The 27,942-nt window shown below is 48.1% G+C and overlaps 1 protein-coding gene and 1 long non-coding RNA gene across 4 annotated transcripts; both read left to right on the forward strand.

Annotated features, from left to right (window-relative positions):
• On the forward strand, positions 1 to 27,942 carry Rab4a (RAB4A, member RAS oncogene family). Of its 3 annotated transcripts, NM_013019.2 has the most exons (8): positions 854 to 1,006; positions 16,385 to 16,465; positions 18,555 to 18,669; positions 20,585 to 20,647; positions 21,918 to 22,072; positions 25,221 to 25,316; positions 26,437 to 26,569; positions 27,326 to 27,942. In NM_013019.2, exons 1-7 carry the CDS (start codon positions 976 to 978, stop codon positions 26,550 to 26,552), a joined length of 657 nt encoding a protein of 218 aa, NP_037151.2. In that variant the 5' UTR covers positions 854 to 975; the 3' UTR covers positions 26,553 to 26,569; positions 27,326 to 27,942. The 3 variants fall into 3 exon arrangements, with proteins under 3 accessions (XP_063133870.1, NP_037151.2, XP_063133871.1); XM_063277801.1 differs by lacking the exons at positions 854 to 1,006; positions 16,385 to 16,465 and having other exon boundaries at positions 21,956 to 22,072; XM_063277800.1 differs by lacking the exons at positions 26,437 to 26,569; positions 27,326 to 27,942 and having other exon boundaries at positions 1 to 1,006; positions 21,956 to 25,307.
• On the forward strand, positions 1,014 to 15,034 carry LOC134483403 (uncharacterized). The gene is made up of 2 exons (XR_010060287.1): positions 1,014 to 5,886; positions 6,270 to 15,034. It is a non-coding gene; the product is annotated as an uncharacterized LOC134483403 (long non-coding RNA).

Here is a 27,942-nt window from a genome sequence, read left to right on the forward strand (position 1 = left end):
TTTTTTTTTTGGAGTCGTGTCTCTATCATCTGTTTTCCCTCCTTGCTGTGTAGCCCAGGTAAACCTTCAACTTGAAACAATCCTGCCTACGCCTCCCAAATGCTGGGATTATAGGCAAGGGACACCATGCCAGGCAATCTCAACAGTCAATTTCGCATGCTGTGCCAGCAAGGGACTTCAACAAGATTCCAGGATGAAGGGGGATCCTTTCCCTCCCCACGTCTTATTTTTCCACAGATCCGGTCTCTGCAGCTGTGAAGAAGGCAGGCTCTTAGGCCCTGCTTTGCTCAGGTGGGTCAAATTCCTGTCCCCAGTTTCCCGTTCAATAAGTGTCCCGACCCTTTTCCTCGGAAGAAGGAATAGGTTCTGACCTGTATTGTTCCATAAACCGAACACACCTTTGAAATTAGCCTGCAGTCAGGGCCACGCAACACTGCACTGTCCACTAAAGCGGGGAGCAGGAGAGTTCACGTGACCAAGCACACCTGCCTGAGCTGGAGTTGGCTTTCTGCTGGTGAACCCTCTTTCTGTCAAAACAAGCCCTCGGGCGGGCGGCCTGCTGTGCACCCTAGCCTGGTAGGTAACACTTAAGGAAGACTGAGTCTGTACTGCTAAGCCATCTGGGAGGACCTATGGGGCGCAGGCGCCCCCTCCCGAGCCCCGCCCTCCTCCTTCCTGGTTCCCTCCTTCATCCTCCCTCACCTTCGCCTCCTCCTCCGAGTAGGAGCCTCTAACCAGTTCTCTTGCCCTCCCTCCTCCCCTTCCCCAACCTCGCTCCTCCTTCCTCCTGCGACCCCGCCCCTCCCCCCTCCGCCCGGCTGCTTCGCCGGGCGGCGGTGCGCAGGCGCGGAGCCGAGTCCCGCTGGGCCGCAGCCGGTGGCCGGCTCGCCGTGGGCCCGTACCCGGCTCTCCACACTCGGTTCCTCTCGCTCTGCGGAGACTGGAGGACGAACCCCGTGGAGCTGTGGCGGCAGGATGGCGCAGACCGCCATGTCCGAGACTTACGGTAGGACGCGCGGGCTTGCGTGCGAGGATAGAGGGGCAGGCCTTGGGGTCCCGGAATGTTGGGGGCTGGGGTCAGTCAGGGTGTCCAGAGCCGGTGTCTAGACTATCGAGATGTCGTGCAAACCTCGCGGTGTCAGGGGCCAGGTGGAGATATTGAGAATCTTGGGTTGTTTAGGGTTGGGTTGGGATTCTAGTCATGTCAGCAGTTGGGATCCTGAGAATCTGGGTGTTAGGGGCCGGGTGGAGATACTGAGGATCCTGAAGTGTCAGCGGCTGGGAGCCTGAGATTCTTGGGGTGTCAAGGTCGAGCTGGAACTTGAGAATGTCTGGGTGTTTCAGGATAGGTTGGAATCTTGAGGAGCTAGGGGTGCCAGGCGCTGGGCTGGACTCGGTGGCCAGCAGGTGCCCCCAGCTGTGCAGAGCTGCTGTGAATCTCTCTCCCAAGGTCCCCCCTGCTTTGACCCTGGTTTCACCCTACATTTTCCTCCTTGGGTTGTTTAAATGGCTCAGGGTTGGAAGAGCCAATTTATCGTTGAGTTTCCCCCCTCCTCACTGCAGCACCAACCGCGGGGATGAAGGTTCTGGGCCACGCCTGCATTCAGTGGCTCTGGGGGCACGGCTGTGGGCCTCTCAAGGTTTGGAATTCCTTTCTTTGCATTGAGATTATAATGAGTTTTAAGTGGATGAACGCACCTCTTTTCTGGAGACCCCTGGCCTCCTGTATCTTTCCCTTCCTCCCTTCCTCCAGCATATGTTTGCATTATAGAGATTTATAAATATATTTCCTCTTTATGGCCAGAGGCCTTGGATATGGAGCTGTGGTTTTGTTTTTTTGGTTTTTTTTTTTTTGTTGTTGTTGTTGTTTTCGTTTTTTTTTCATCTTTTTGTTGTTGTTGTTGTTTGTTTGCTCCTGCAGCACCCAGGCGTTCTCAATGCACGTGCTGGGTGCTCCCCCTCCCCCAACCGAGGTAAGACTAAACAACTACTACTATGCATGGTTGGCCCACGCTTGCCTGTACTGAGACCTGAAACTTTGACTCAGTCTGTGCTGGTCCCAGAGAGGGACTCCCACGGAAAATCGTGGTGATCTGTCAGGTGATCCCCATCCAGTATGTGCCCCCTGCTTTCTTCCTGCCACAGGGTGGGGTCAGGGTACCTCCAGGAAGGTTCTACTCATTGTCTGAGTGCGATGGAAACCTCCCCAAGAGTTTGCAGTCCAGCGAGGAGTAGATTTTTATTTCAGATGTGGCCTTAGTGGGTGAACAATTATAAGCCAGGCAGCAGCTCTGAGGGATTCAGCACGGCTGTGTGAGAAAGAGCTGACCTAGATGGGTCAGAGACAGGCAAGTGGACAGGCAGACCTGGGGTTCAGGTCTGGGAGTGTGGCTTGGGCACCTTACCTTGAGAAAGGTGAGGACACAATTGAAGAACTTCGGCGGTTTGGACTTTGAGAGGGTGGGACCCTGGAAAGGGTGTCATGAGGCACACAACAGCCTGGTCCACTATCACCCAGAACCAGCATCCACTCTTCCTGTGGCACTGGGGCATAATGCTTGTCCCTGTACGCTAAAGGCACTATCCAGTGGGTGACTGGCTTTGTCAAGGCCACAGGTGGCCTATGTATGCCTCTGTGGTGTGGTGTGGTGTGGTGTGGTGTGGTGTGGTGTGGTTTGATTTTTCTGCCAGGAGCCACTATAAGAAATGCCTCCAGCAAAATACACTCTCTAGCTCATTGTCATCCTTTTCTTTGAGTCGCCTGAGGAGTTCCTGGGAGGAGTAGAGCCCTCAAAGAAAGCCTCCCGGTGTCATGGCCAAGTGAGGCAGGAGGAGGACAGCATGGGAGGCAGCCTTGTCCCTTGGTTCTCTCAGGAAATGATAGGTAATAAGGCGGACATCACCACACACCCTCTGCTTCACGGCACGCAAAGTTAATTAGGGTTTGCTCACCACAGCGTACTGATTAAACTCTGATCGTGAAGCTGTCACTGTTAGTATTACCTCAGGGACTGGAGATAAAACTCAGTGGCAGAGAGCTTACCTAGCATGTGCAAGATACCAGGAGGCACACACATTTTGTGTGTGCCTGTTTATTAATTTACTTATTTCTAATTTACGTGCATTGGTGTTTTGCCCAGGTGTATGCTTGTGCGAGGGAGATCTTGGAGTCACAGACAGTTGTGAGCTGCCATGTGGGTGCCTGGAATTGAACCCAGGACCTTAGGAAGAACAGTCAGTGCTCTTAACCACTGAGCCATCTCTGCAGCCCTGTGAATATTTACCTTTTCCCTTATTTCAAGGTATTTTTCCCAAATATGACTTTAGTTTTATTTTTTTGTTTGTTTTGAGACAGGGTCTTTCTCTATAGTTCTGGATGGCTTAGAATTCACCGTGTAGCCCAGGTTGGCCTCACACGTATGGCAATACCCCTGCCTCTGCCTCCCAAGTGCTAGGATTATAGACATGTGTTCCTGTTTCCAGGGTTTTAATTTTCTTTTCTTTTCTTTTTTCTTTCTTTCTTTTTTTTTTTTTTTTTGGAGCCAGGACCGAACCCAGGGCCTTGGGCTTGCTAGGCAAGCGCTCTACCACTGAGCTAAATCCCCAACCCCCAGGGTTTTAATTTTTAACTAAGTCTGAATCTAATATTTCTTTCAATGGAGGAAACGTGTGTGTGTGTATGTGTATATATGTATATATAATATATTACAGTATTTATTATATATTAATAAGTAGAAGTTTATCTTTAGAAAGAGGCACAAGTGTTCCCTAAGGCCTCTGCCCTGAAAGAAAAGTCACCCAAAACCAAGGCAAAGGCTGTCACTTTCCCTTATCAGTGGCTGTGTTTACAAAGCATTGTTCCCCAAATTAAAACAACCAGGTCCTCTCCTTCCGGAGGACGTTTGCCTGTTGGCTGGCAGAGGAATGTTTGCCTAACCTTTAAGTTCCTCGTGTTGGGGCTGGTTCTCTTTCTTTTGTGAAAGGGAGGCTCTGTGGCTTGGTGGAGGTTGATGAAAGCTAAGAGGCAGTGAGTGCTTCTGCCTCCTGTTTGTAGAGCGGCTGCTACACCCCGCACTGGCTGAGTGAGGCCCAGCACCTCCTGAGCCCGAATCCCCTAACCCCGCGATCACTGCTTCAGATCACATGATACCATAATGCAAATTGGAAGGTTACACAGGTAGGCTTCTGGTGGAAAGGTGCAGTGGTTACCCAGTCTACCTGGTTAGACTGAGGCACCTAGTATATTATATTAGTAAAGCATACTCTAGGTATGTCTGTGGTGGGTTTCTGGGAGGGGGGTGCGTACTTATCAATTATCTATCCCTTAATAGATTCATGATCTGATATTACTATCGACAACCTGTCTCTTCTTGTACACCCTTCGCTCTGCATCCTAGCATCTATTTCCAACGTCCCAGGCCCCATGGGATGACCCTTGTGAAACTAAGCAAAACAAGTCCTCCTCCCTTCAGCAATCTTGGTCCCAGCAAACAACATGACACTGAATCCTCAGCCTGAGCCCCCCTGATCTGAAAGGAGGGAGGTTCTATTGTTAGAGAAACAGCCCCAGGATTGGGGATTTAGCTCAGTGGTAGAGCGCTTACCTAGCAAGCACAAGGCCCTGGGTTCGGTCCCCAGCCCAGGAAAAAAGAAAAAAAAGAAAAAGAAAAAGAAAAAAAAGAGAAACAGTCCCCTGGGTTCAGTGAGGACTAGCTGGACCACCCCAATGCTAACCCCAAGATCAGTAGCCTGAGACCCCAGGGCTTGAAAACTATCCTTCAGTTACATAAACCTTTAGGAGAGATGGCTGGAAAGGTGGCTCAGTGGTTAAGAGCACTGACCGCTCTTCCAGAGGTCCTGGGTTCAAATCTCAGCAACCACGTGGTGGCTCACAACCATCGGTAATGGGATCTGATGCCCTTTTCTGGTGTGTCTGAAGACAGCTACAGTGTAGTTAAATATAATAAATAAGTAAATCTTTTTTTAAAAAGCACAAGAAAAACACACCTTTAAGTTCCCCGTGTTGGGGCTGATCAGACAGAGTAGGGTATTTCTGGACGGACACTAAATGGCTGGTCACAGAAATCACTAAACAGTGCGTGCAGGACGAATTTGAGACAGGTGTCTACCCCCTTCGGTCTACTCCGTGTACTGCGTGAGTGACTCCTGAGACAGAGGAAGTCCATTCTTGCTGGTTGCTTCCATTGTAGTAAATTCAGCATGGAATACTTCACCTAGTAAAGAACATAGCACTCTGGTGTCTGACGTGCAACACTGAGATCATCAGAGTGCTTTCTGCTAACTACTCATCGTGTGTGTGTGTGTGTGTGTGTGTGTGTGTGTGTGTGTGTGTGTGTGTGTGTGTTTGTGTGCCTGTGTGAGTGTGCGTGAGTATATGTGTGTGTGTATGTGTGTGTATGTGTGTGTATGTGTGAGTGTGTGTGTGCATCTGCATGTGTGTGTATGTGCGTGCATATATGAGTGACTATGCCCTGTGAATGGGTGCCTACAAGGCCAGAAGGGGCCATCTGATCTCCTGGATCTGGAGTTCTAGGCAGTCGTGAGCTGGGTGCTGGGATTGAACTCAGGTTCAATTCCCAGTTCAGGTAGTTACAACCCCCTAAGTCCAAATCCAGGGGGACCCAACAAATCAAATCTGACCTCTGTAGGCACTTGCATTCATGTGCATACACCATCCCCACCAACACACACACACACACACACACACACACACACACACACACACACACGCACACACCGGCATGATTTAAAAAAGAAAAAGACAGGGTTTCATGTAGCCCAGGCTAGACATCCGGTCCTTCTGCCTCTATCTCCTGAAACAGGTCGCAAGACTGAGCCACCACATCCGTCTCCATCTTCTCCCAGGTGCGGTACGCTTTGGCATTTAACCCTTAAGGAGTCAGTGATATTTAGATGGGGGGAAAAAAAGACACTATTCATAAAGTACTAATAAATTATGAATGGGAGGCCTATTTTAGAGAGATGTTTATCATTTTCTTTCCAAACATAAATTTTTAATCTTGCAGAAAAGCAAGTAGAGGTCTGAAAACAAAGCATTTTGTCATAGCTGGCGATATGTGTAGAGCGTGCATTTAGCAGCCCCACCGGCTTCCAGTGAGTCTACCATATCGATTGTCGGATGCTCAGAAGGGAAACACAATTCCAGGCACAGTTCATGGGTCCTTCTGCTCTTGCTTACGAACCTTCTTTCAGTATTAGAAAGTTAACTCTCGTCTTTGGGATCCCAGGGTCCAGATGACCTGTCTTGGTCCTCTGTGCAATCCAAGGACAGCCAGCCAGAACTGGCTTTGATGCGAAGCCATTGGAGCAACCATGATTTTCGGTCTCAGAGAAGAGGAAACAAAAAGCCAAAATAAACAGACACTTGGCGTGGAGGCCTGGTTTTATTATTCTGCTTGTGACAGAAATCAGACAGTCCCATTGTGGTGGTGGAAATGGAAGGCTAATAAAACCTGTTCTGTGGACTGAGTTTCCTGGACCGATGAGATCACACGGGCACCTCCTGTAGCCTGAAAATAGGCAAAACAAGTCTCCCTGCCGAGGACCCGGATCTGGAGCCAAGGCCCTGCCAAGCCTCCCTCGGAGCAGAGCATGGGAGAACCTACTTGCCAGCTCTGGAGGTGCCCTGGAGAGACTAAGGGTCAGATGGGGGTGGGGGTGGGCCAGCCAAAGAAGTCATGGGGTGACAAGCAGGGCCTGGGGTACCCACTCAGGTGCTGCAGGGCACATTTGTGCCCAAGACGCAGCTCAGAACCCTGTGGAGTTTGCTCAGTGCACAACCCCAGTGCTTTTCAGGTGTCTGGCTTCATTGTTTTTTTTTTTTTGTTTTTTTTGGTTTTTTTTTGTTTTTGTTTTTGTTTTTTTTTTCTTTTTCTTTTTTTTTTTTTCAGAGCTAGGGACCGAACCCAGGGCCTTGCGCTTGCTAGGCAAGCGCTCTACCACTGAGCTAAATCCCCAACCCTCTGGCTTCATTGTTACTGTTTGCACGAGGACTCCCCTTTGTCCCAGCTCAGGACTACCTGGTAGCCTCTCATTCACCTTGGTCTCCAACGCCTTGTGCGGGCAAAGATGACCTTGAATGTCTGATGCTCCTGCCTCTACCCTCTGAGTGGGAGATTATAGGTGTGCACCACCACGCCCAGCTCATGAACACTGGGTATCAAACCTGGTACTTTGTGTGTATGAGGCAGGCTTGCCGAGGTCATAAAAACATCACAAAGGTTCTGGCTCATTTCTCAGGAACACAATTCCTGCTCCTTAGTTACCCCTGCTCATGCATAGACGATTTCTAGATGTTGACAGGCCTCAATTTTCAGGGCCGATCAAAACTCTTCTGACACTAATGGTCGGTCCTCTGCCCACTGCTACACTGGGGACTTTCCCACCCCAAGAAGCAGGTATGTGCATTAGTCAGTGGTTAGTCTTATCTGCGGATGGGAGGGGAGCCATATACTTCGTGCCCAGAACTCAAACCCACTATGAGGTGGACCGAGATCCCACATGCAGCTGGAGATGTCCGAGAGGCCAACCTTCCTCACCCCTAGCCATGTGACCAGATTCTGTTGACTTACCGTGATCCATATGGAGTGGAACCTATCTGTGGATCCAGGGCTAATTCGGCTACAAAGTGGGAGTGCACGGTGGTCCCTCAGACCTAGGAGGCCTCTAGATCATGGGCACTGTCCATCTGTACAGTATCCTGTTCAGAGAGCCCATGCTTTCTGTGTGTGCCTGTGGTGGCCAGATCACAGAACTCATCGCAATAGGAGGTCAGACTTTCTAAGACGATGAGACCTCGGGTCCCTGCCCTCGGTGTGTCAAAGCTGACACCCCATGAGCCTGCTCCCCATAAAGGAAGAGCTGAGAGCCAGCTGACAGTTCTCTGTCTAGCACGCTTACCCGCCCATCTACTATGCCAAGGCACATCGGGAGGGCCCTTTGAATCAGCCATCAATCAAGGTAGCTGTTCACACTGGGTGCGGTCACCTGTGATACCAGTACTTGGGAGGCAATCTTTGCAATCTTCTGAAAATCATCTTGACAGACTATTTGCCCTTGTTTCTTTAGTGTTTGCCCGGCTTCATCCTTCCGTTAACCTAATCAAGTCCAACAGTCTACTCTTTAATACACTTAAAACTTGTTCCTGATTAAGGGCTTCTGCCCTAATCGGACATCTTTATCTTTAGCTCGCTGTGTCCTACACTGGTGCTGACCTCTCATTCTGGGCTGCCTTTCCCTCAGGAGGACACCAGACTCCGCATTTTCTGAAATGTACATGCCCTTCATGCTGAGCCCTGCCAGCTCTTTTTAGATTGTTGTCATCCACAGACATTTGGGCAAGCCGTCATCAGGGTCATCTGCTGGCCATCTTGCTTTGTCCTCAGTTCCTGACCGACCTGGTGCCTGATGCATCTCTACAGAGGACTGGTCAGTACCTCAGCCTCATGGCTCTGCAGGGTCAATTCTGGCCACCTTCTCTTCTTCTGCTTCAGGTATTCAATTCCCTGGCTTTACCCTGGGCGCCTTCTGCCCAGTTCCCATCACTGACTACATCGATCCTGAAGTGAAAGTCCCTGCCTCTTTGAAAGGCCCCTGGTGAAGTCTGTGCCCTTCCCAGATACCCTGCCCTTCCCCCCCCCCCAGCTCCAGTGTCTGCATTTACTGCCCTGCTTCTCTGTGTTGCGAGGACATGTGCTTTGCAACATCCTGGCCCAGTCTTCTACCAGATCTGCTGCTCCAGGGCGGTGAGCTTTGTAGCGGGGAGATGGTCAGGATTCTCTCCCTCCGCAAGGGCACAGACTTCACCAGGGGCCTTTCATGGTCAACCCGTTTGAGGGATGCTTCCCGTGGCTTCAACCTTGTCTGCTCACAGGATCGTCCAGCTGAATCTGCCATTCAGTATCTCAAAATAGATTCTTCCCGCATCCTTTGACACACCTCTATTGGTCTTCATCTCGCAAACTCTAAGCTTGAAAGCAAGGAGGCCCCAAATCTTCCACCTACCTGTCCAAAGCCAAGTGCCTCTTGGACTAGGAAGAGGGACCCTGGGGGGTGTGCAGTTCAAGGGCCCCCATCCCTCTATGGCCTGCAGCAACCTCAACTTCAAAGTGGCAATATGAAGGGGAAACTAAGAAGGCATTCTAGAACTCGTGTTCAAAGCTCTCCGCTGTGAGGGTGTTAGCATGTGAGGGTGTGTGTCCTGGAAGGGGGCCACCATGTTTGTGTCTCCTTACCACTTTCTCCTTTGGAGAAGTGGGCAGCATTCTTGGGAGGACCAGGTTGTTGTCTCCTGAGGTCTAGTGCTGGCAGACTGCAGGTGGTGTGAACACACACACACACACACACACACACACACATTGGCATTCTCTCATCTTGGGGGTTGGACATCCAGTTTCAGATAAGTTTTATCTTAACAGCCAGTTCCACAATGCACTCAGAAGAAAAAAAAGATAGCAGGGTCCCATGATGCAGCGTGGGGCCATGATCCGAGTCTGAGAACAGGACCAGAGTTAAAGCAAAATGGGGTCAGAGCTGGCAGAGCTGCAGACAGGCACTGTCGGCCAACCAAGCCTGAGGTCACAGGCACTGGATGTTGAGCACAGTGTGCAATGCTGTTTCGTCATTTCCACTGGTCCCTACTGCACACTGTTCTGTGCCTTGGCTCACCATCCTGCTGGGGTCTGCTGGGGTCTGCTGGGGTCTGGGGAGGAGGTAGGGCATTGAGTGTCATGTCCTCTGACTACTGTGACCTTTTCTGCTCCATAGTGCCTTCCAAGGAAGGGTGGCTGTGTCTACTCACTGCTGCTGATTGCTTGATAGCTTTCCCATCATCCCATCTGACATTTATCATATGGAAAGTTAGAAGTACACTGGCATGAGGTCCCATTTTAGCGTTCCTATTTTGGGATATAGACTCTTTCCTGCCTTGGAGCTAATTCCTCCCTGAAGAAACCATTACCTTGTGAGTGTCATAACCATGGGGTTTTCAAGAGGATCCTGGAAAGAAATACCCTGAGGATGGAAATTCATTCCACCATGATTTGGAAGGGAACAGAATGCTCGTGCTCGCTCGCGCGCTCTCTCTCTCTCTCTCTCTCTCTCTCTCTCTCTCTCTCTTTCTCTCTCACACACACACACACACACACAGCCATGTAATAAATATTCATAAACTATAAAATTTCTCAGCTCAGAGCCCTGTGCTGTTCCTTCCACAACCCCTTGCCACCTTAGCTCTCTCTCTCCGCCTCCTTTCTGTTGATTGGCTGTTGGATGGGTGAGTGGGGGATGTTATTGTTGTTGGGTTAGGGTCTCACGGATCCCTGGTTACCATCTAAATCCTTTTTTCTTACAATTTTTTTAAGATTTATTTATTTATTATATTTATATATTTATTATATATTTATTATATTATATATTTATTTATTTATTATAAATATAAGTAGCTGTCTTCAGACACACCAGAAGAGGGCGCCAGATTTCATTACAGATGGTTGTGAGCCACCATGTGGTTGCTGGGATTTGAACTCAGGACCTCTGGAAGAGCAGTCAGTGCTCGTAACCACTGAGCCGTCTCTCCAGCCCCTGGCCCTTGTTTTGAAGCAGGGTCTCACACTGTAGCTCAGACTAGCTTTGAACTCTTAGTGACCCTCTTGCCTGTGCCTCCCCAGACCTGGGAGCCCAGGTATGACTCACCACACCCAGCTGATTCCTTTAATGTTAGTGTCATAAAGCCCCCAATCACTGTGCCTTTTGGTGCTGACCCTCGTTAACAAATATTAGGTTTTCCTCTGTCTTCGTTCTCTTTCAGGGTCCCCCTGTGTGTTTGTTTTGGTGGTGGTGGTTTGGTTTGGTTTGGTTTTTTCTCTCTCTCTCTCTCTCTCTCTCTCTCTCTCTCTCTCTCTCTCTCTCTGTGTGTGTGTGTGTGTGTGTGTGTGTGTGTGTGTGAGAGAGAGAGAGAGAGAGAGAGAGAGAGAGAGAGAGAGGCGCTCTATTGCCTGCTGGTAATTTTCCCACAGTTTCCACTGCACACATCCTCTCTTCACTGTGTCTTTGTCTGTTCCTCGATCTGCGTTGAGTACTGGTTTTGTTGGTTTTTCATCACTGGGGACTGAACCCAGGCCTCTGGACACTGCAGGCATGCCCTACTGCCTGGTCCTTGATACATGCCCAGCCCTCTGCTTTCACTTTTTATTATGAGACAAAGTTGTCCAGGCTGGATTCGAACTTGTGTTTCTCTTGCCTCATTCTCTCAAATGGAAAGGTTGGAGTACCAGGCTCTGTGAGAACTTATGTTTAATGGTTATCATTTTTCTTCCTAGGCCATCTAGACTATTGCACCCGTTCTCCCAAGCCTCCTGTTCCTTCATTTTTTTTTTTTTTCTTTTTTTCGGAGCTGGGGACCGAACCCAGGGCCTTGTGCTTGCTAGGCAAGTGCTCTACCACTGAGCTAAATCCCCAACCCCCTGTTCCTTCATTTTTTTTTTTTTTTTTTGGTTCTTTTTTTCGGAGCTGGGGACAGAACCCAGGGCCTTGCGCTTCCTAGGTAAGCGCTCTACCACTGAGCTAAATCCCCAGCCCCCCCTTCATTTTTAACTGCATTTTCATGTTACTCGTTGTCCTGATGGCTCCTACCAGGCTGCTCATTGGCAGGTCCTGAAGGCAGGGTCTGCATGCGGTGAGGCACTGAGGTGCATCCCCACCCCCGTGCCCCTGTTCTCTGTGTGTGAGCTCCAGGACCCTCACCCAAACAGGATCACCATTTGGCTTATGCCACTAATCATAATGTCCTCAGGAGGGATTTTGTAGTTTCTGGTTGTAAACTTATCTTCAGAGGACTGTGTGTGTGTGTGTGTGTGTGTGTGTGTGTGTGTGTGTGTGTGTGTGTGTGTGTTTGTGGGGAGGAGGGGGGCTCTGTGTCCCTGTGTCTACATTGCTTTCTGGGGTTTTTATTGTCGACTTCCTGACTTGGGCTTTATTATCTGGAATAATTACAGTATCGGCTCATAATTCATTTTCCAAAGGGACTGTTCCCACCCTCCTGAGAGGAGTGAGTGGGTTTTTGACGTTGTCCAAGGTACTCCAGACCCCCTCCGCCCTTCCCCCCAGACTGCACCTGCACTGTTCCAGCCAGGCACCGTCACTCCTGGTTTCCTAAACGCTGGACCATTCTTGGATATTTTGCCAAAGTGATTTCAAACAAAATGTCTTCTGTTTATAATCTGTTAGCTTTCTGAGCTTCCGTGTTTTTGCATAGAGATCATGTATCTTTCCGGTCCTTTCTCCATCATGGAACACTTATATGTCACCCTCTGCCCAGGCGTGGCAATGGTGCAGTCAATAGTTTATGGAGGATGGTTCAACAAATCTGAGCCAAAGTCCATGCTCAGCTGCGTGAATCCAAGGTCCAGAGTGTTCAGTGTCCCAGCCTCTCTTCCTTCTCCCACAATACTCAAGAAATAAGAGACCCAACATTTCATCCTTTTTTTTTTTAAATCTTCTCTTTACATCTTATAGAACTTTATTTCCTAACAGAAGAGACTACTGAGCAAGGCGGAGACATTCCAGTTCCCTTGGCCTGGCAATCGTAACCACCTTACTTCAGGTTCTTGGTGTGAAAAGCTGTTTAGCGAGAATGATTAGGCTTGGTTTTCCATGTTTTTTTTCCTGTGGATGGGGATACACACACTCCCCCCGCCCCCACCTCTTCCTCCAGGAGAGCCTGAGTGTGATTCCTCCAAACCCATGTAAAAGCTGAGTGTACTAGTGTAACACACAGCTGGATCCTGGTGTCCTACGTGGAGATGGGAGGTGGAGACAGGAGACAGAATCACCAGCTCTCCAGCCAGTGCACGCTGTTAGATTAAAAACAAAAACAAAAACAAAGGGGGCTAGAGAGATGGCTCAGTGGTTAGAGCACTGGCTGCTCTTCCACAGGTCCTGAGTTCAAATCCCAGCAACCACATGGTGGCTCCCAACCATCTGTAATGGGATCTGATGCCCTCTTCTGGTGTGTCTGAAGACAGCTACAGTGTACTTATATATAATAAATGAATAAATAAATCTTTGAAAAAAAAACAAAAAAAAAAAACAAAAAAACCCTGTCTCAAACAAAACAAAATGCAACAGGCAGCACCCGAGACGGTCCTTTGACCTCCAGAAATGTCTCATGGCACAAGCTTACCACATTCATACACACCACATATGTCGTATGTATGATATAAAGACTGAAATTTTGCATGTACATTTCAGTGGTATTAAAGCACAGTCACATTTCTTAATTCAGTGGTGACCTACAGTCTCTAGAACTCTCATGTCTAAAGCCGATCGATGCTCATGCCATGAGATAAAGTTCTCTATTTTTACCCCATCCAGGCCCTGGCACCCATCACCCACTTTCAGTTTACTGTAAGGTCCTCACGTAAATGGAATCATCAGTATCTGTCATTGTATGACCGGTTTATGTCACTAATGTCCTTAAAGGTCATCTGGTATAGCAAGTATTTGAAACATTTCCCTTCTTAAGGCAAAGTTCCAGTCCATTGTGTGACACACTGTGTGGACACATTGTATGGACACACTGTGTGGACACATTGTATGGACACACTGTGTGGACACACTGTATAGACACATTGTATGGACACACTGTATGGACACACTGTATGGACACATTGTATGGACACACTGTATGGATACACTGTATGGACACATTGTATGGACACACTGTATGGACACACTGTATGGACACATTGTATGGACACACTGTATGGACACACTGTATGGACACACTGTATGGACACACTGTATAGACACATTGTATGGACACACTGTATGGATACACTGTATAGACACATTGTATGGACACACTGTATGGATACACTGTATGGACACATTGTATGGACACACTGTATGGACACACTGTATGGACACATTGTATGGACACACTGTATGGACACACTGTATGGACACACTGTATGGACACACTGTATAGACACATTGTATGGACACACTGTATGGATACACTGTATGGACACATTGTATGGACACACTGTATGGACACACTGTATGGACACATTGTATGGACACACTGTATGGACACACTGTATGGACACATTGTATGGACACACTGTATGGACACACTAAGCTTAATTATTTTTATGTGTGTGTTTTGCCTGTGTGTATGTAAGTGTACACTATGTGTGCAGCTGATGCGTCAGAGGCCAGATGAGGATGCTGGGTCCTCTAGAACTGGAGTTTCAAGTAGCTGTAAACTGCCACGTGCATGCTGGGAAACAAACCTAGGTGCTCTGCAAACGCAGCCAGTGCTCTTATCAATAAGTCATTCCTCCAGCCCTTATTATAACTTGTTTTTGAAACAGAATTGAAGTTTATTAAAATATATTTTAACATACATTTTATACATAATTATTAAAAGAAAGAGAAGCACTCAGGAAGAAAGAAGAGCAGGGTCTCCATGCCATGCTTTAAAAACATGCAGTGGGAAGCTGACGTTGTTGGTATTTAAATGCTGACAATTCTAATGCACTGTCCCATGATTTTCTGCAACCATTTGGACATCATTGGAGACCAAATAGGCTTAATCTCTGAGTGATGGTTATAGTTCCAGAAAGTGGTGGCAGGGCCATATCAAAAACTAGCACCTGTCAGCTTAATGGGGGAGAACAGGAGCGGCTAGGGTCATGAGCACATGGTCCCATCTGGAAGAGGATGTGGTCTGGAGAGAGGATTACAGAGCAGTGCCGTCAGGGCGGGGCTTGCAGCAGATAGGGTTACTTCTGGAGCAAGGAGCCAATGGTGTGCAGCTCCCAGCTCTGCAGGACTAGAGTTCTTAGTAGAGAAAGCAATTGGGCTGGGGATTTAGCTCAGTGGTAGAGCGCTTACCTAGGAAGCGCAAGGCCCTGGGTTCGGTCCCCAGCTCCGAGAGAAAAAAAAGAACCAAAAAAAAAAAAAAAAAAAACAACCAAAAAACCAGAAAGCAAGCTAGCTGGCTTGTCTTTAATCTCAGCACTTGGGAGGAGGCAGGTAGATCATTGGAGTTTGAGGCCAGCCTGGTTTACATTGTGAGGTCCTGTCTTAGAGAGAGAGATGAAGGGCGGGAGGAAGGGAGCAGTTGAAGTGCTGGGTATGTTGGCACACTTGTAATGGTGCCCTTAAGAGGCAGAGGCAGGAGGACCAAGAGTTCAAGGCCAGCTTCTGGTACACTGAAAGTTTTCAACCCTGACTTTCTGAAGCTATTTCATATTAATTAACAAATTCCATCTTGAAAGTCTTTTATTCCAGTCCTGTAAAAGGGATACCCCAGGGGCTGGAGAGTTGGCTCAGCGGTTAAGAGCACTGACTGCTCTTCCAGAGGTCCTGAGTTCAGTTCCCAGCAACCACGTGGAGGCTTACAACCATCTGTAATGAGATCTGATGCCCTCTTCTGGTGTGTCTGAGGACAGCTACAGTGTGTGTGTGTGTGTGTGTGTGTGTGTGTGTGTGTGTGTGTGTGTATAAAAATCTTAAAAAAAAAAAAAAAGGAATACCCCAGAAACTGGAGAGGTCTCAGAGCAGCGGTTCTCAACCTGCAGGTCTCTATCCCTTTGGGGGTCAACTGACACTTGCACGGGGTCACATCAGATATTTACATTATTATTCATAACTGTAGCAAAATCATAGCAATGACAGTAATTTTATGGTTGGGGTCCCCACAAAAGGAGGAACTGTATGCCCTCTTCTGACTTCTGCAGGTACTGCACACACATGGTGTCTAGACATTCAGGCAGAACACAAAACATAAAATAATAGGTTTTTGGTTTGTTTTTTGTTTTTTGTTTGTTTGTTTTAAAAAGGAACTATGCCAAACTAAATGACCCTGTCTGCCCTGAGTCAGTTCAGTCAGCCTGAACATGACCTCAGCTGCTTTTGGGGAACTCCAGCCAAGGGATGAGAAGTGACACACAGCCACACGTCTGGGAACTCAGACGTAACGTATAGAGAAGGAAGGAGAAGCAGGCTTCTGTCTCTTGGCTAATTTTGCTTGCAGCTGAGAGTGTGTGTGTGTCGTGGCTAGCCGGGACACGTTTTATTCATTGTTGCAGCTAATTTTCAACCGTCACATTTAGGAAGTTGTCGAAGGAGCAGCTTGAAGAAGCTCTGAGCTTATTAGAAATACACAGACGTGAAATGGGTAAATAAGCACAGGCGGCCGTGCGTTTCCACGGAAGACTCAGTTACCTCTTGTGTCGTAACCAGCAACTAACCCTTCACTAGATTTATGACCACGGCCTAAGAATGCATCACAGCTCCCTTTAAAGTTATTTCTCATTCTTTCTTTGACTTTCAGATTTCTTGTTTAAGTTCTTGGTCATTGGAAATGCGGGAACTGGCAAATCCTGCTTGCTCCATCAGTTCATTGAGAAGAAATGTAAGTAGCAGCCCTCAGCAGCTCGGGTCAACACCTGCACGCACCACGTGCTTCTGGGAAAGCTGGGCTTGCAGGGGGAAAACCATGGTTTCAAAGAACTTCACTTTTTTTTTTTTTTTTTTTTTTTTTCGGAGCTGGGGACCGAACCCAGGGCCTTGCGCTTGCTAGGCAAGCGCTCTACCACTGAGCTAAATTCCCAACCCCACTTTTTTTAAATTCCTTTTTAAATGTATGTGCATTGGTGTATTGCCTGCATGTCTGCCTGTGTGATGGTGTCAGATCCCTTGGGACTACAGTTACAAAGAGTTGTGAGCTGCCATGTGGGTGCTGGGAATTGTGCCAGGATCCTCTGGAAGACCAGCCAATGCCCCAGAACCTCCCCACAGAACCCTCTTCCTCACACACCCACCCTCTAGAACCTCCTCCAGAACCCTCTTCCTCACACACCCACCCTCTAGAACCTCCTCCAGAACCCTCTTCCTCACACACCCCACCCTCTAGAACCTTCCCCCAGAACCCTCTTCCTCACATACCCCACCTTCTAGAACCTCCTCCAGAACCCTCTTCCTCACACACCCCACCCTTACTTTCCTGTCATATCACCAACTTTGATTTGGGTTGCTTGCCTATGTATGGGGGGGTAATTATAGGACCGTAGGCAACAGGCAGCTTACCAGTGGCTACACCCCTGAATTTAAACAACCCTCCCTCCCTTAGTAGTCATTAACTGCTAATGTCTCCTCAGCTGGTGGGGCCTTGCCCAATGAGTCCCTCACCCTTCTATGCTGAAATGTTGACGGGCTCGATTTTGTGCAGGTCTTACACAGGCAACTCGGCACAGGTGCTGTGAGCTCCGTGAGTGCGGTGGCTACATCGTGTCCAGACATAGCGCTCCTCCCGCCCACAGGTCTTACAGCTTTCACCCACCCGCCCCCATCCCCCCACCCGACACTGTGAGCGGCACTCAGCCTTACCCTCAGCACTCTGAGCAGCTGTGAGTCTCTGCACTAACGTCTGCCCACCCAAAAGGAAGCTTCTCTGACCGAGGCTGAGAAGGGCCCTAACCTAAGGGTATAAATGCAAACATTTAGGAGGTGGTTTGACAACATGACACGCCCATTTAGCAGCTGTAGCAGGTGCCCCACTAAGCCCCATAACCTCTTGAGGTGGGCTCTTGGCCAGGATTGCAGAACCATTATGAACTTCCTCCCGTGGGGCAGGCCTCACATCCAGTCTGGATGGTTGGTTACTCCTGTAACAGTTGTACCAATGGGCACATCCTGCCTGGTGGGTCAGCATCGTAACAGCAGGGACTACTGCTGGGTGAGAGTACTTTTAAATACAAGGTCATCTTATGTAGCCTTGGCTGCCCTGAAACTCACTACATAAACCACAGTGGCCCTGAATTCAGAAATTCACCCAAGGCCTCTGACTTCTGAGCACTAGGATTAAAGGTTTTTGCCACCGTGTCCAAATAGGTTACATTCTTAAATCTTTGCATGATGGAGTTTTTATTTAGTGTTTCAGGCTCGGTGTATACCATTTTCTTATCCTAAGAGTTGACAAGATGGTGAGCCCAGCAAAGGGTTCTTCAGTAGGACCCTGTTTCCTGGCAGAGTAGCCAGATACACATCAGAGTGCAGTTGGGTGGGTTATAGCCTTCAGCTGCCCTGGGTGGCTCATCTTTGGAAATGGATCATCTCTCATCTCTTAGCTCTCCAACTGGCCAGGGACTTAGTATACAAGCCAAAGTGGATCAAACTCACACCAGTCTCCTATTTGTTTAGTTTTCCAGCCCTTGATCTATCTTTTTTTAAAGATTTATTTATTTATTTTGTCTATGAGTCCACTGTAGGTGTCTTCAGACACACCAGAAGAGGGCATCAGATCCCATTACAGATGGTTGTGAGCCACCATGTGGTTATGGGATTTGAACTCAGGACCTCTGGAAGAGCAGTCAGTGCTCTTAACCACTGAGCCATCTCTCCAGCCCCCCCCCCCCGATCCATCTTAACTTTCCTGTTTAAACCTTGATCTGTTGCCTCTGTGCCCTAAAATGTAATTATTTGTTGTTTGTTTTTCTTTTTAGTCAAAGATGACTCAAATCATACCATAGGAGTGGAATTCGGCTCAAAGATAATAAATGTTGGTGGTAAATATGTGAAGTTACAGATATGGGACACGGCTGGACAGGAGCGGTTCAGGTAACTTTCCTTCTAATTTACTAAGAATGCTGGAACCTGGACTGCTTAGCTTGACTCCTTCACTGGGCATGGTCTCAAACCGGCATGCACACTGAATTCAAAAGCTCCAGCTCAATCTGGGCACTCTCAGTGCTGAGAGAGCCCTGACTGGACCCCAGATACCAAAACAAGCAAAAGATCACTAGACTCTCAGAGGTGGCAACTCGGTCAGGAGCATGCGGTGCTGGGTGTCCGTGCAGTTGGGTTTTGGCTTCAGTCTGTTTGGTGGTTTTTGGTGGTGTTGGTTTTTTGGTTTTTTTTTTTAATATTTTTATTTTTTATCATATATGAGTACACTGTAGCTGTCTTCAGACACACCAGAAGAGGGCATCAGATTCCACTACAGATGCTCATGAGCCACCATGTGGTTGCTGGGATTTGAACTCAGGACCTCAAGAAGAACAGTCAGTGCTCTTACCCGCTGAGCCATCTCTCCAGCCCCCATGTTGCTTGTTTTTAAGACTTATTTATTAGATCTACAGCATTCTGCCTGCATGTATGCCTGCAGGCCAGAAGAGGGCACCAGATCCCATTACAGATGACTGTGAGCCACCATGTGGTTGCTGGGATTTGAACTCAGGACCTCTGGAAGAGCAGTCAGTGCTCTTAACCGCTGAGCCATCTCTCCAGCCCCCCTGCTTGGTGTTTGAGCCAGCCTCTAACTACAGTCTAGGTAGACCTCAAGCCCACGACTTTCATGTATCAAGCTCATGAACACCAGGATGACGGGTGCGTAGCACCATCCCATAATATGCATGCTTTTAGATTAAAATCAAGGGAAAGCAACAAGACAAATGGTTTTTTCCGTATTACACTTCTATGGAGGGTTTTTATTCCTTTACGCTAACTGGAGTATACCATGCCAGTTGCTATGAGTCCTGCTGGGCACGTTGGCACAACTGGTACTCAGAAAGGCTAACTCCAGGTCCCTGCTAGTCAGGTTGTGCAGTTAGCATCCTGTAACCGTGGATGCACAGCGGTGTGTGAACATTTTAGTCATGCTTTCATTCAGTGTGGAAGGAGTGACACCCCCCACCACAGGCTTTTCACCTTTTGATTACACTTGGCGGATAGAGTGTGGTGGTACCCATAGTCCTAGCTACTTTGGAGGTTGAGGCAGGAGGATCACTTGAATCCAGGGGGTCGAGACCACAGGAGGTGCCAGAACAAGTATAAAAACCTGGGGCTGGGGATTTAGCTCAGTGGTAGAGCGCTTACCTAGGAAGCGCAAGGCCCTGTGTTCGGTCCCCAGCTCCGAAAAAAAGAACCAAAAAAAAAAAAAAACAAAACAAAAAAACCTAACGAGACGGCTCAGAGGCTAAACGCTCTGGCTAAGCAAGCCCGACAGGCTGAACTCCATCTCCACAAAGTTGTCTGCCTCCCGCTTACATGCTGTGGCACCAACATGCACCACCCCAACATCATACACAGGAAGTAAAAAAAAAAAAAAACCTAGCAAAGAGAGAGAGCGAAGCCGGTATTACAGGGGAGAAAATATATTACTGAGAAACAGATGGTTGAAAATGTGAGGTGGACAAAGACCCAGTCCTTGGTAGAGCAAGGGGTGAAGAAGGATGTTGTGTGGGTCAGAGTAAACGAGGCCCCTGGCAGGAATCCAGGCTGTTCCCGTCCGGGCTTTTCCTGGGAAGAAGAAAGGGAACCCAACAGGGCACCTGGAGGGGGAAGACAGAGATATGAGGGTCTCCTGGTGCCTGCTGGCCACATTGCAGACCCATGAACCTCTGGGCTCTTCCTGCTTCGGAGAGAGCACCTGCTCGTCCTGGCCCACCCTATGTTGTGGTTCAAAAGGAAGCATTGTTTTTTGTGGGGAGAAGTAAAGGGCCTTGATTGTTAGAAGCCCCTCTCATCCCTTCAGGTCTGTGACGAGAAGCTACTACAGAGGTGCGGCTGGGGCACTCCTCGTCTATGACATCACCAGGTAATGTCACCTCCCCATCACACAGGCTACTTGATGTTCTGCATCCCCGTGTTAGAGAGATGTGTGATTTAGTTTGGTCTGGACAGGCAGCACAGCTGTACCCAGGAGGCTTCTGGGCCCTTTCCTGGGGAATCATAAAGGTCTTTAGTGTGTGAGCTGTTGGGACTGAAACAAGCCTTTTGCCTCATTCTTCACACCGTGTGGGACACGCTCCTCAAGGTCTGCAGGGCTCTGTGCCTCCTCAGAAGTAACCAAGAGGCTAAAGACCCAGACTGAGGCTCAGATCAACCAATGGCTTTGCCATCTCCCTAGGCCTGGGCCTCCCTGTTTTGGTCTTGGTTTCCTCATTGATAAGGGTAAGACTCTTGGGTCCTTAGAAAGCTGTGGAGGTGGTTAAATGAGCTAATGAAACACTGTTGCAGTTGCTGGCGACATGTAACTGAAACACTGTTGCAGTTGCTGGTGGCATGTAACTGAAACATTGTTGCAGTTACTGACGACATGTAACAACTTAGTTTACTCCTACCCTGTTCTGGCCACATTTCAATGTGCCATGCCAGGCATGCCTGGTGACCACAGGATGGCCACTGCAGCTTGCAGCACATTCCCGTCTTCAACAAAATCTCACCAATCACTACCTCAGTTAGCAGCACTGCCCTGGAAACAGGTCATCCAAAAGGTTCCAGCAAGGGGCTTTTCCTGGGAGGAACCTGACACAGGAGAGAACAGCTATGCTGCCTTCCTCTTCTGAGAGGGGGCGATACTCCTGACTTCACCCCAGTGCCATGAGAGACTCAACCTGCCAGGGTGTGACATCACTTGTGCCAGTCCTCAAATATGGGAGCCAACCTGAAGATCTGAGCTGGTCCTGGGTAAACAAAGCCAGGAAGTCCCTGAGCCCCAGCTCTGAGAGGCAGGAGGTCATTGCAGAGTGGACTCCTGTGGGTCAAGGAGCCCACAAATCCACAGGTGACCCTGATTAGTGTTGTAAGCCAGGCACGTACCTTGCACATACTCGGGGTTCAGTTGCATTTGGGAAGTGAAAGCCCTTTTTTGAACCCAGAGTCTCTGACTTACGGGTTTCATTGTAACAAAAGCTAAACATAGCCCATGGGTCTGATGTATCAAGCATTCACGTTCCCATGTCCCCTCTGAGGCGCCCTTGCCCTCTCTGAAGTGTTGATAAGCAGTGTGCATGGTAAGGATGGCTGGAAACAGTTGCTAGTTTTATAAAATACATGTATTATTTCCACAATCTTATGTTACACAGCCGAGAAACCTACAATGCGCTTACTAATTGGTTAACAGATGCCAGAATGCTGGCGAGCCAGAACATCGTCATCATTCTCTGCGGGAACAAGAAGGACCTGGATGCCGACCGGGAAGTCACCTTCCTTGAAGCCTCCAGGTTCGCACAAGAGAATGGCAAGTGACTTTTTCCTCTTAAAGAGTCTCTCAGAGTGGTCTGGGCACAGCGACAGTGGGTGGATGGGGCTTAAACCATCGGTGGGGTTTGAGATTAAATTGTTTCATGAAACTGGGGTCTCCACTGTCAACTCCGGCTGGTTCAGCACACCTTAGTCTGTCCCACTTGCTGACACAGGTCAACAGGCCGAGGGAAGCAAGGTATTTACTCTCTGTGGGGCCTTTGTGTCTCTGGTTTGTTAGCTGTCTTAGGGCAGCACGTTTGTTAATGTAACTTTTGAAGTGTAACTGGTAAAGCGTCATCTACATAGAAAGGAAGCAGAAGAAACAACCAGCCGGCTTCACTTTCTTTCTTTCTTTTTTTTTCTTGGAGCGGAGGATCGAACCCAGCTGGTAGGCAAATGCTCTACCACTGAGCTACTTTCTTACATTAACTCATTCATTCAATGGTAACAAACTTCTATCTTGCTTGTTTTTGTTTTGTTTTGAGACAGTCTTTTTATGTAGTTTTGGCTGTCCTGGAGCTCCCTCTGTAGACCAAGCTGAGTAACAAATTTATTAATGTCAAAACTGCATTGCAAAAGTAGCAGTCGCTTGTAGAAATAACAGCATTATAAACCTTCAGGAAGAGCCTTAATTCTGAGGGCCAGCTGTGACTACTCCATCCTTCCGTCCACATCTGGTTGGAATCAAGGACGAACGAGAAACCTGCTCTCCCAGCTTGATGGGTGTTTACTAAGAGCTAAACATGAGCCAGGCTTGGTGTTTGGGGCCTGTTATTCTTGTACTTGGGAGGCAGAAGTAGGAGGTTTACTGAAAGCTTGAAGGTAGCCAGGGCTATACAGTGAAACTGTTTCAAAAAGGGGGTGGGGAGGAAAGAAAAAGGAAAGAGAACTAGTTATGTCTTACACAGGAGATTTGTGTTCCCAACCTTCCTAATGTTGGCCCTGTAATACATTACAGTTCATCATGCTGTGGTGACCTGGCCAGAAAAAATATTTTTGTTGATAAATCACAACTATAAATTTGCTACTGTTAGCAATCTTAGGCAACCCTTATGAAAATCATTCAACCCCTAGGGTCACGACCCACAGGTTGAGAGCCTTGTGTTAGCATTAGTTGTTTGTATGGTTTTGATTTTTTTTTTTTTTTTTTTTTTTGGTTCTTTTTTTTTCGGAGCTGGGGACCGAACCCAGGGCCTTGCGCTTCCTAGGTAAGCGCTCTACCACTGAGCTAAATCCCCAGCCCCTGGTTTTGATTTTTTTTTTAACTGTGAAAGATGTTTTTATATACATTTACATACATTACATACATTTCACTGGTTTTTACAATCTGGGCAACATGAGAGAGCCTGTTTTACTGTGTCTTAGTATGTTCAGCAATTGTATTTTTGTCCAGTCACATACCGGAGGATGCTATTTCAGTTTGGTTTTGAATTTGGATCATTGAAAGTTTGAATCTATTTCCATGTGTTAATTCTCCATTTGAAACTTCACTTTGATGAACCATTCTTTGCTCAATTTTCTTTTATGTTTGATTATCTACAGAGTTTTTTTAATCTTTAATCTTCCTTTTTTTTTTGGATATTTTTTATTTACATTTTATATGAGTACACTGTAGCTGTCTTCAGACACATCAGAAGAGGGCATCAGATGGTTGTGAGCCACCATGTGGGTGCTGGGAATTGAACTCAGGACCTCTGGAAGAGCAGTCAGTGCTCTTAACCACTGAGCCATCTCTCCAGCCCTTTATTTACATTTTAAATGTTATTCCCTTTCCCGGTTTCCCCGGCCATAAACCTCCTAGGATCCCATCCCCCTCCCCTTCTTCTGTGAGGACGTTTCCCCCTCCCCATCCCACCCCCCTTGGTTTTGATTTGATTTGGTGTAGCCTTGGCTGTCCTGGAACTCGATCCTTAGACCAGTCTGGTCTCACATCCACCTGCCTCCGCCTCCCAAGTGCTGAGATTAAAGGTGTGTGCCACCACCCCACCTCCACCCTGCCACCTCTGCTCCCCCACCCCTGGCATTTTAGAGCTATTTAGAAAGCAAGAGCTGTTTAGCATGATCAGGAAAGTTGTCCATTAGTACTGACCCATTAGTACAGGCTAATGGCTGCGGTGCACCTGACAACAGGAGCGGGCTTTCCGCTGCTTTCCCCTCTCTGCATCCAAGAGCATGAATCCAAGTAGTACAGCAGCGCTAGATGGATAAGTGCACTCGTTCTTGCAAAGGACTCGAGTTCAATTCCCAGCTTACCACCTCCTTGGGCACCAGATACCCATGTGGTGCATAAGCATCCATTCAGGCAAAACACTCACCAAAAAAAAAAATAATAAAAATAAATCAAACTGCCCAACCTCCCCAATTAGTATTAATGATTAGTATCGATTAGAGGAGAGCTAAATTAGTAAAAATTGTGCCCAAATGCACACATTTTCGAAGGGAATGTAAATGGCTTTTCTTGGACAACGGGGCTGTGTCTGGCTGGGATGGACCTGCTCATATGTATGCCGTGCAGTGATTTATCAGCACGCAGATCACTCAGAGGAGAAAGTCAGGCTCTAAGTCTCGACTTCAGCCAGCCAGCCCCCACTCTGGTAGCGACTGACACAGTTCTGTGTGCTTCCTCCATCCTGTCTATTCAGGGGTCAGGGCACAGTGGCCATTCCTCAGCAAGCGTTGGGCTCCCATAACACATCAACATACCTGGATATGGTGGAACCTGATCCCAGCACTTGGAGGCAGGGGCAAGAGGGTCAAGAGTTCAAGACCAGCCTCAGCTATGTGAACCTTCTCTCATAAAAACAGACAACAAAAATACATATTTATTTGTATTGATTTTATAGTTATAGAAAGAGAAGATTTAGGTACTGGATTTTGCATGTAACTACCTAAGAATCCTGAATAGGCTGTCATCAGTTGAAAGTCTCTGTCATTGGGCCAGAGGACCCGCGTTCCATCCCTGTGGTCTACACAGTGGAAGGAAGAAAAGTCTGACCTGTGACCAACTGTCCTCTGACCAACGCACGCGCACCATAGCATGCACTCCCTCCAAAATGAACGAGAAACTGTAATGAGACTCTAGAAATCACTCTCTCCCAATCTCTTCTAAATGTGGCTCCCTCTCTCTTTAATAACATTTGCAGAGCTCATGTTCCTGGAAACCAGTGCACTGACTGGCGAGAACGTCGAAGAGGCTTTCATGCAGTGCGCAAGGAAGATACTTAACAAAATTGAATCAGGTACCAGCCTTTCCCTGGCCTCAGTCTGTGGATTTTGCCCTGTAGCTCAACAGTGCCCCCTGCTGGCTGGGACGAGCAAGGCTGTAGTAAAGCACTGCTATATATAGCAAGTCAGTCACACTTGCCTGGGGAAGCGTCCAGGAATCTCTCTGGTTAGGGGACGGGTGTGCACAGGGTGCTGTCAAAATTAGGTTATTACAAATTAGTGAGCATTGCTATCGCTTAGTTTTAAATTGATCCTTTCTATGCATAGTGCTGTCACATAGTCCCACTCAAAGAGCCAAAGCTCTGGCTGAGGTGGCTCAGAGGCGAAGAGCACACACTGCTCTTGCAGAGGCTCCAAATCCCATGGACAGCTCACAACTGTCTCTAATTCCAAGGGATCCAATGCCCTCTCATGGCCTTCTTGGGCACCCGCATGCATGCGTGCATATACACTCTTTAAACTTTTTGAAAAATCCAAAAGTCCCTTAAGTCAGCCATTGTTATGGGCTCTTGATCCTCCTAGGAATATTTGATATCATGTACTCAAATAAATATAGCTTTTCTAGGCACCAGGATGAAAGCATATAAATATGAGGGCCTGATTCGATCCCCAGCACCTGTGTAATAACCTGGGTGTGGTGGTTCGCGTCAGTAATCACGGCACTGGTAAGGCAGAGTCAGGAAGACCCCTGAGGCTCACTCACCAGACTGCATTGCCAAGTTAATGAACCCCCGAGTCTCAGAGAACCCATGTCTCAAAACAAGTAGAAAGCTTGCAAGTTGAGCTCTGGCAATCCATGTGTTGCACACCTGCACACGCGTTACACACATGCATTTTAAAATTAAAGCGTTTCTTTTCCAGCCCAGTGTGGCAGTACGCTCCTTTGATCCCAGGGTTAGGGAGGCAGAGACAGACACAGCTCTGCACTGGAGACCAGTCCGGTCTACATAGCAAGAAAAGAGCAGCCAAGGCTACATAGTGAGAGCCTGTTTCAAAAAACGACAATCTTTTTTAGTAGATACATTTTTGCTCTTCACAATGAAGATACAAATGGATGGGATGTTACACTCTGTCGTCTTCCACTTTGCGCATTTTTGGGGAACACAGAATCATAGGGATTGTCCTGGTCCTCAGGTGAGCTGGACCCCGAGAGGATGGGCTCTGGTATCCAGTATGGAGACGCCGCCTTGAGACAGCTACGGTCACCCCGACGTACACAGGCTCCAAGTGCACAGGAGTGTGGCTGCTAGGCACCCCAGCAACACAGGTGGGTGTTGGGGGCCCTCCATCCTGGGTAGAAAGGAGAGGCTCTAAAACTGTAGTGGGAGGGGAAGGGAGGAAGGGAGGGGAGGCTCTTAGGAATAGAGGTCTGGGGGCTGGAGAGATGGCTCAGAGGTTAAGAGCACTGACTGCTCTTCCAGAGGTCCTGAGTTCAATTCCCAGAAACCACATGGTGGCTCACACCATCTGTAATGGGATCTGATGCCCTCTTCTGGTGTGTCTGAAGACAGTGACAATGTACTCAAACATTAAATAAATTAAAAAAAAAAAAAAAAAGGAATAGAGGTCTGCCCTCAGCACCGTCACTGCAGGAGCTCCTCCCAGCCATCTAGAAGCAAAAGCAGGGCAGACAGGGAGAGCCCAGTGATCTGCTGTGGCTGTTTTTACCTCAAACCATGGAGTACACTTGACCTCACTGAAGCATCCCCAGAACCAGTAAGCTCTCCACCAAACTTTTGGTAGCTCCCTCTCCCACTTACCACAGCAGACATTTTTGTTGGGGAAGTTGAGGCAGGAGCTTACTCTGTGTTCCACGTGGGCCTCCACCTTGCAACAATCCTCCTGCCTCAGCCTCCCTCCCAAGTTCTGGGATTACAAGTCTACATGCTCAGCTCACGTGGCGCTGGCCAGCTGCGTGAGCCAGTGTTGATCTGAAGGTGAAAACCGTCCTGTCTGTCGGGCTCTGAGCTGCTTGGCCCTTTACAAGCATAAAAGTTTCTGAATCTCGCTTAATGTTTCTCAGGTTCAGTGGTGGTTTCTGGAGCACAGCCGCAGGAGCCCGAAGAGCTGAAGATTTTACTACCATCTACTACTCTGCACAGAAGTAGATCTCCACGGGAACGGTGCACGCCGGCAGCCAGGGCTCAGCAGCCGTTCTGCAAACTAACTCAGAGGACAGACAGTACCTTTACATGCCACACGTATGCAGATCCCCGCCCCACACGTACCCTTCATGTTCCGTTAAATCCAGCTTGTGCTGCACACAGCCCAGCACGTTCCCACACAGCACAGAGCCAGTGTGACATGATAGGATCCCACACCCAATGAGCTTTTTTTATTTAAACTCACGGGAAATGCAGTTGTGAATGAGAGAGAGAGCGAGCGCGTGTTTCTCATTGTGTCGGTTAACTCCCAGGAGATGCCAGTTTGTGAAAGTGGAGCGTGCTTTTCTCATTGTGTCAGTTACACGCGTGACTCAGTATGAAAGGACTCTGGTGTGAACAGCCAGTGCGTTTCTTATTTAATCCCTCTCACCCACTTTTACACTGTTTCTGTAATTCCACACCTGAAATGCTAAACCCACAGGACTCGTTAACAGCCTGGAAATAAAGTGGAACCGAGTTTCTCATGCACAGTAAA

The sequence above is a fragment of the Rattus norvegicus genome, chromosome 19, assembly GCF_036323735.1.
Source record: "Rattus norvegicus strain BN/NHsdMcwi chromosome 19, GRCr8, whole genome shotgun sequence".
Lineage (NCBI taxonomy): Eukaryota > Metazoa > Chordata > Mammalia > Rodentia > Muridae > Rattus > Rattus norvegicus.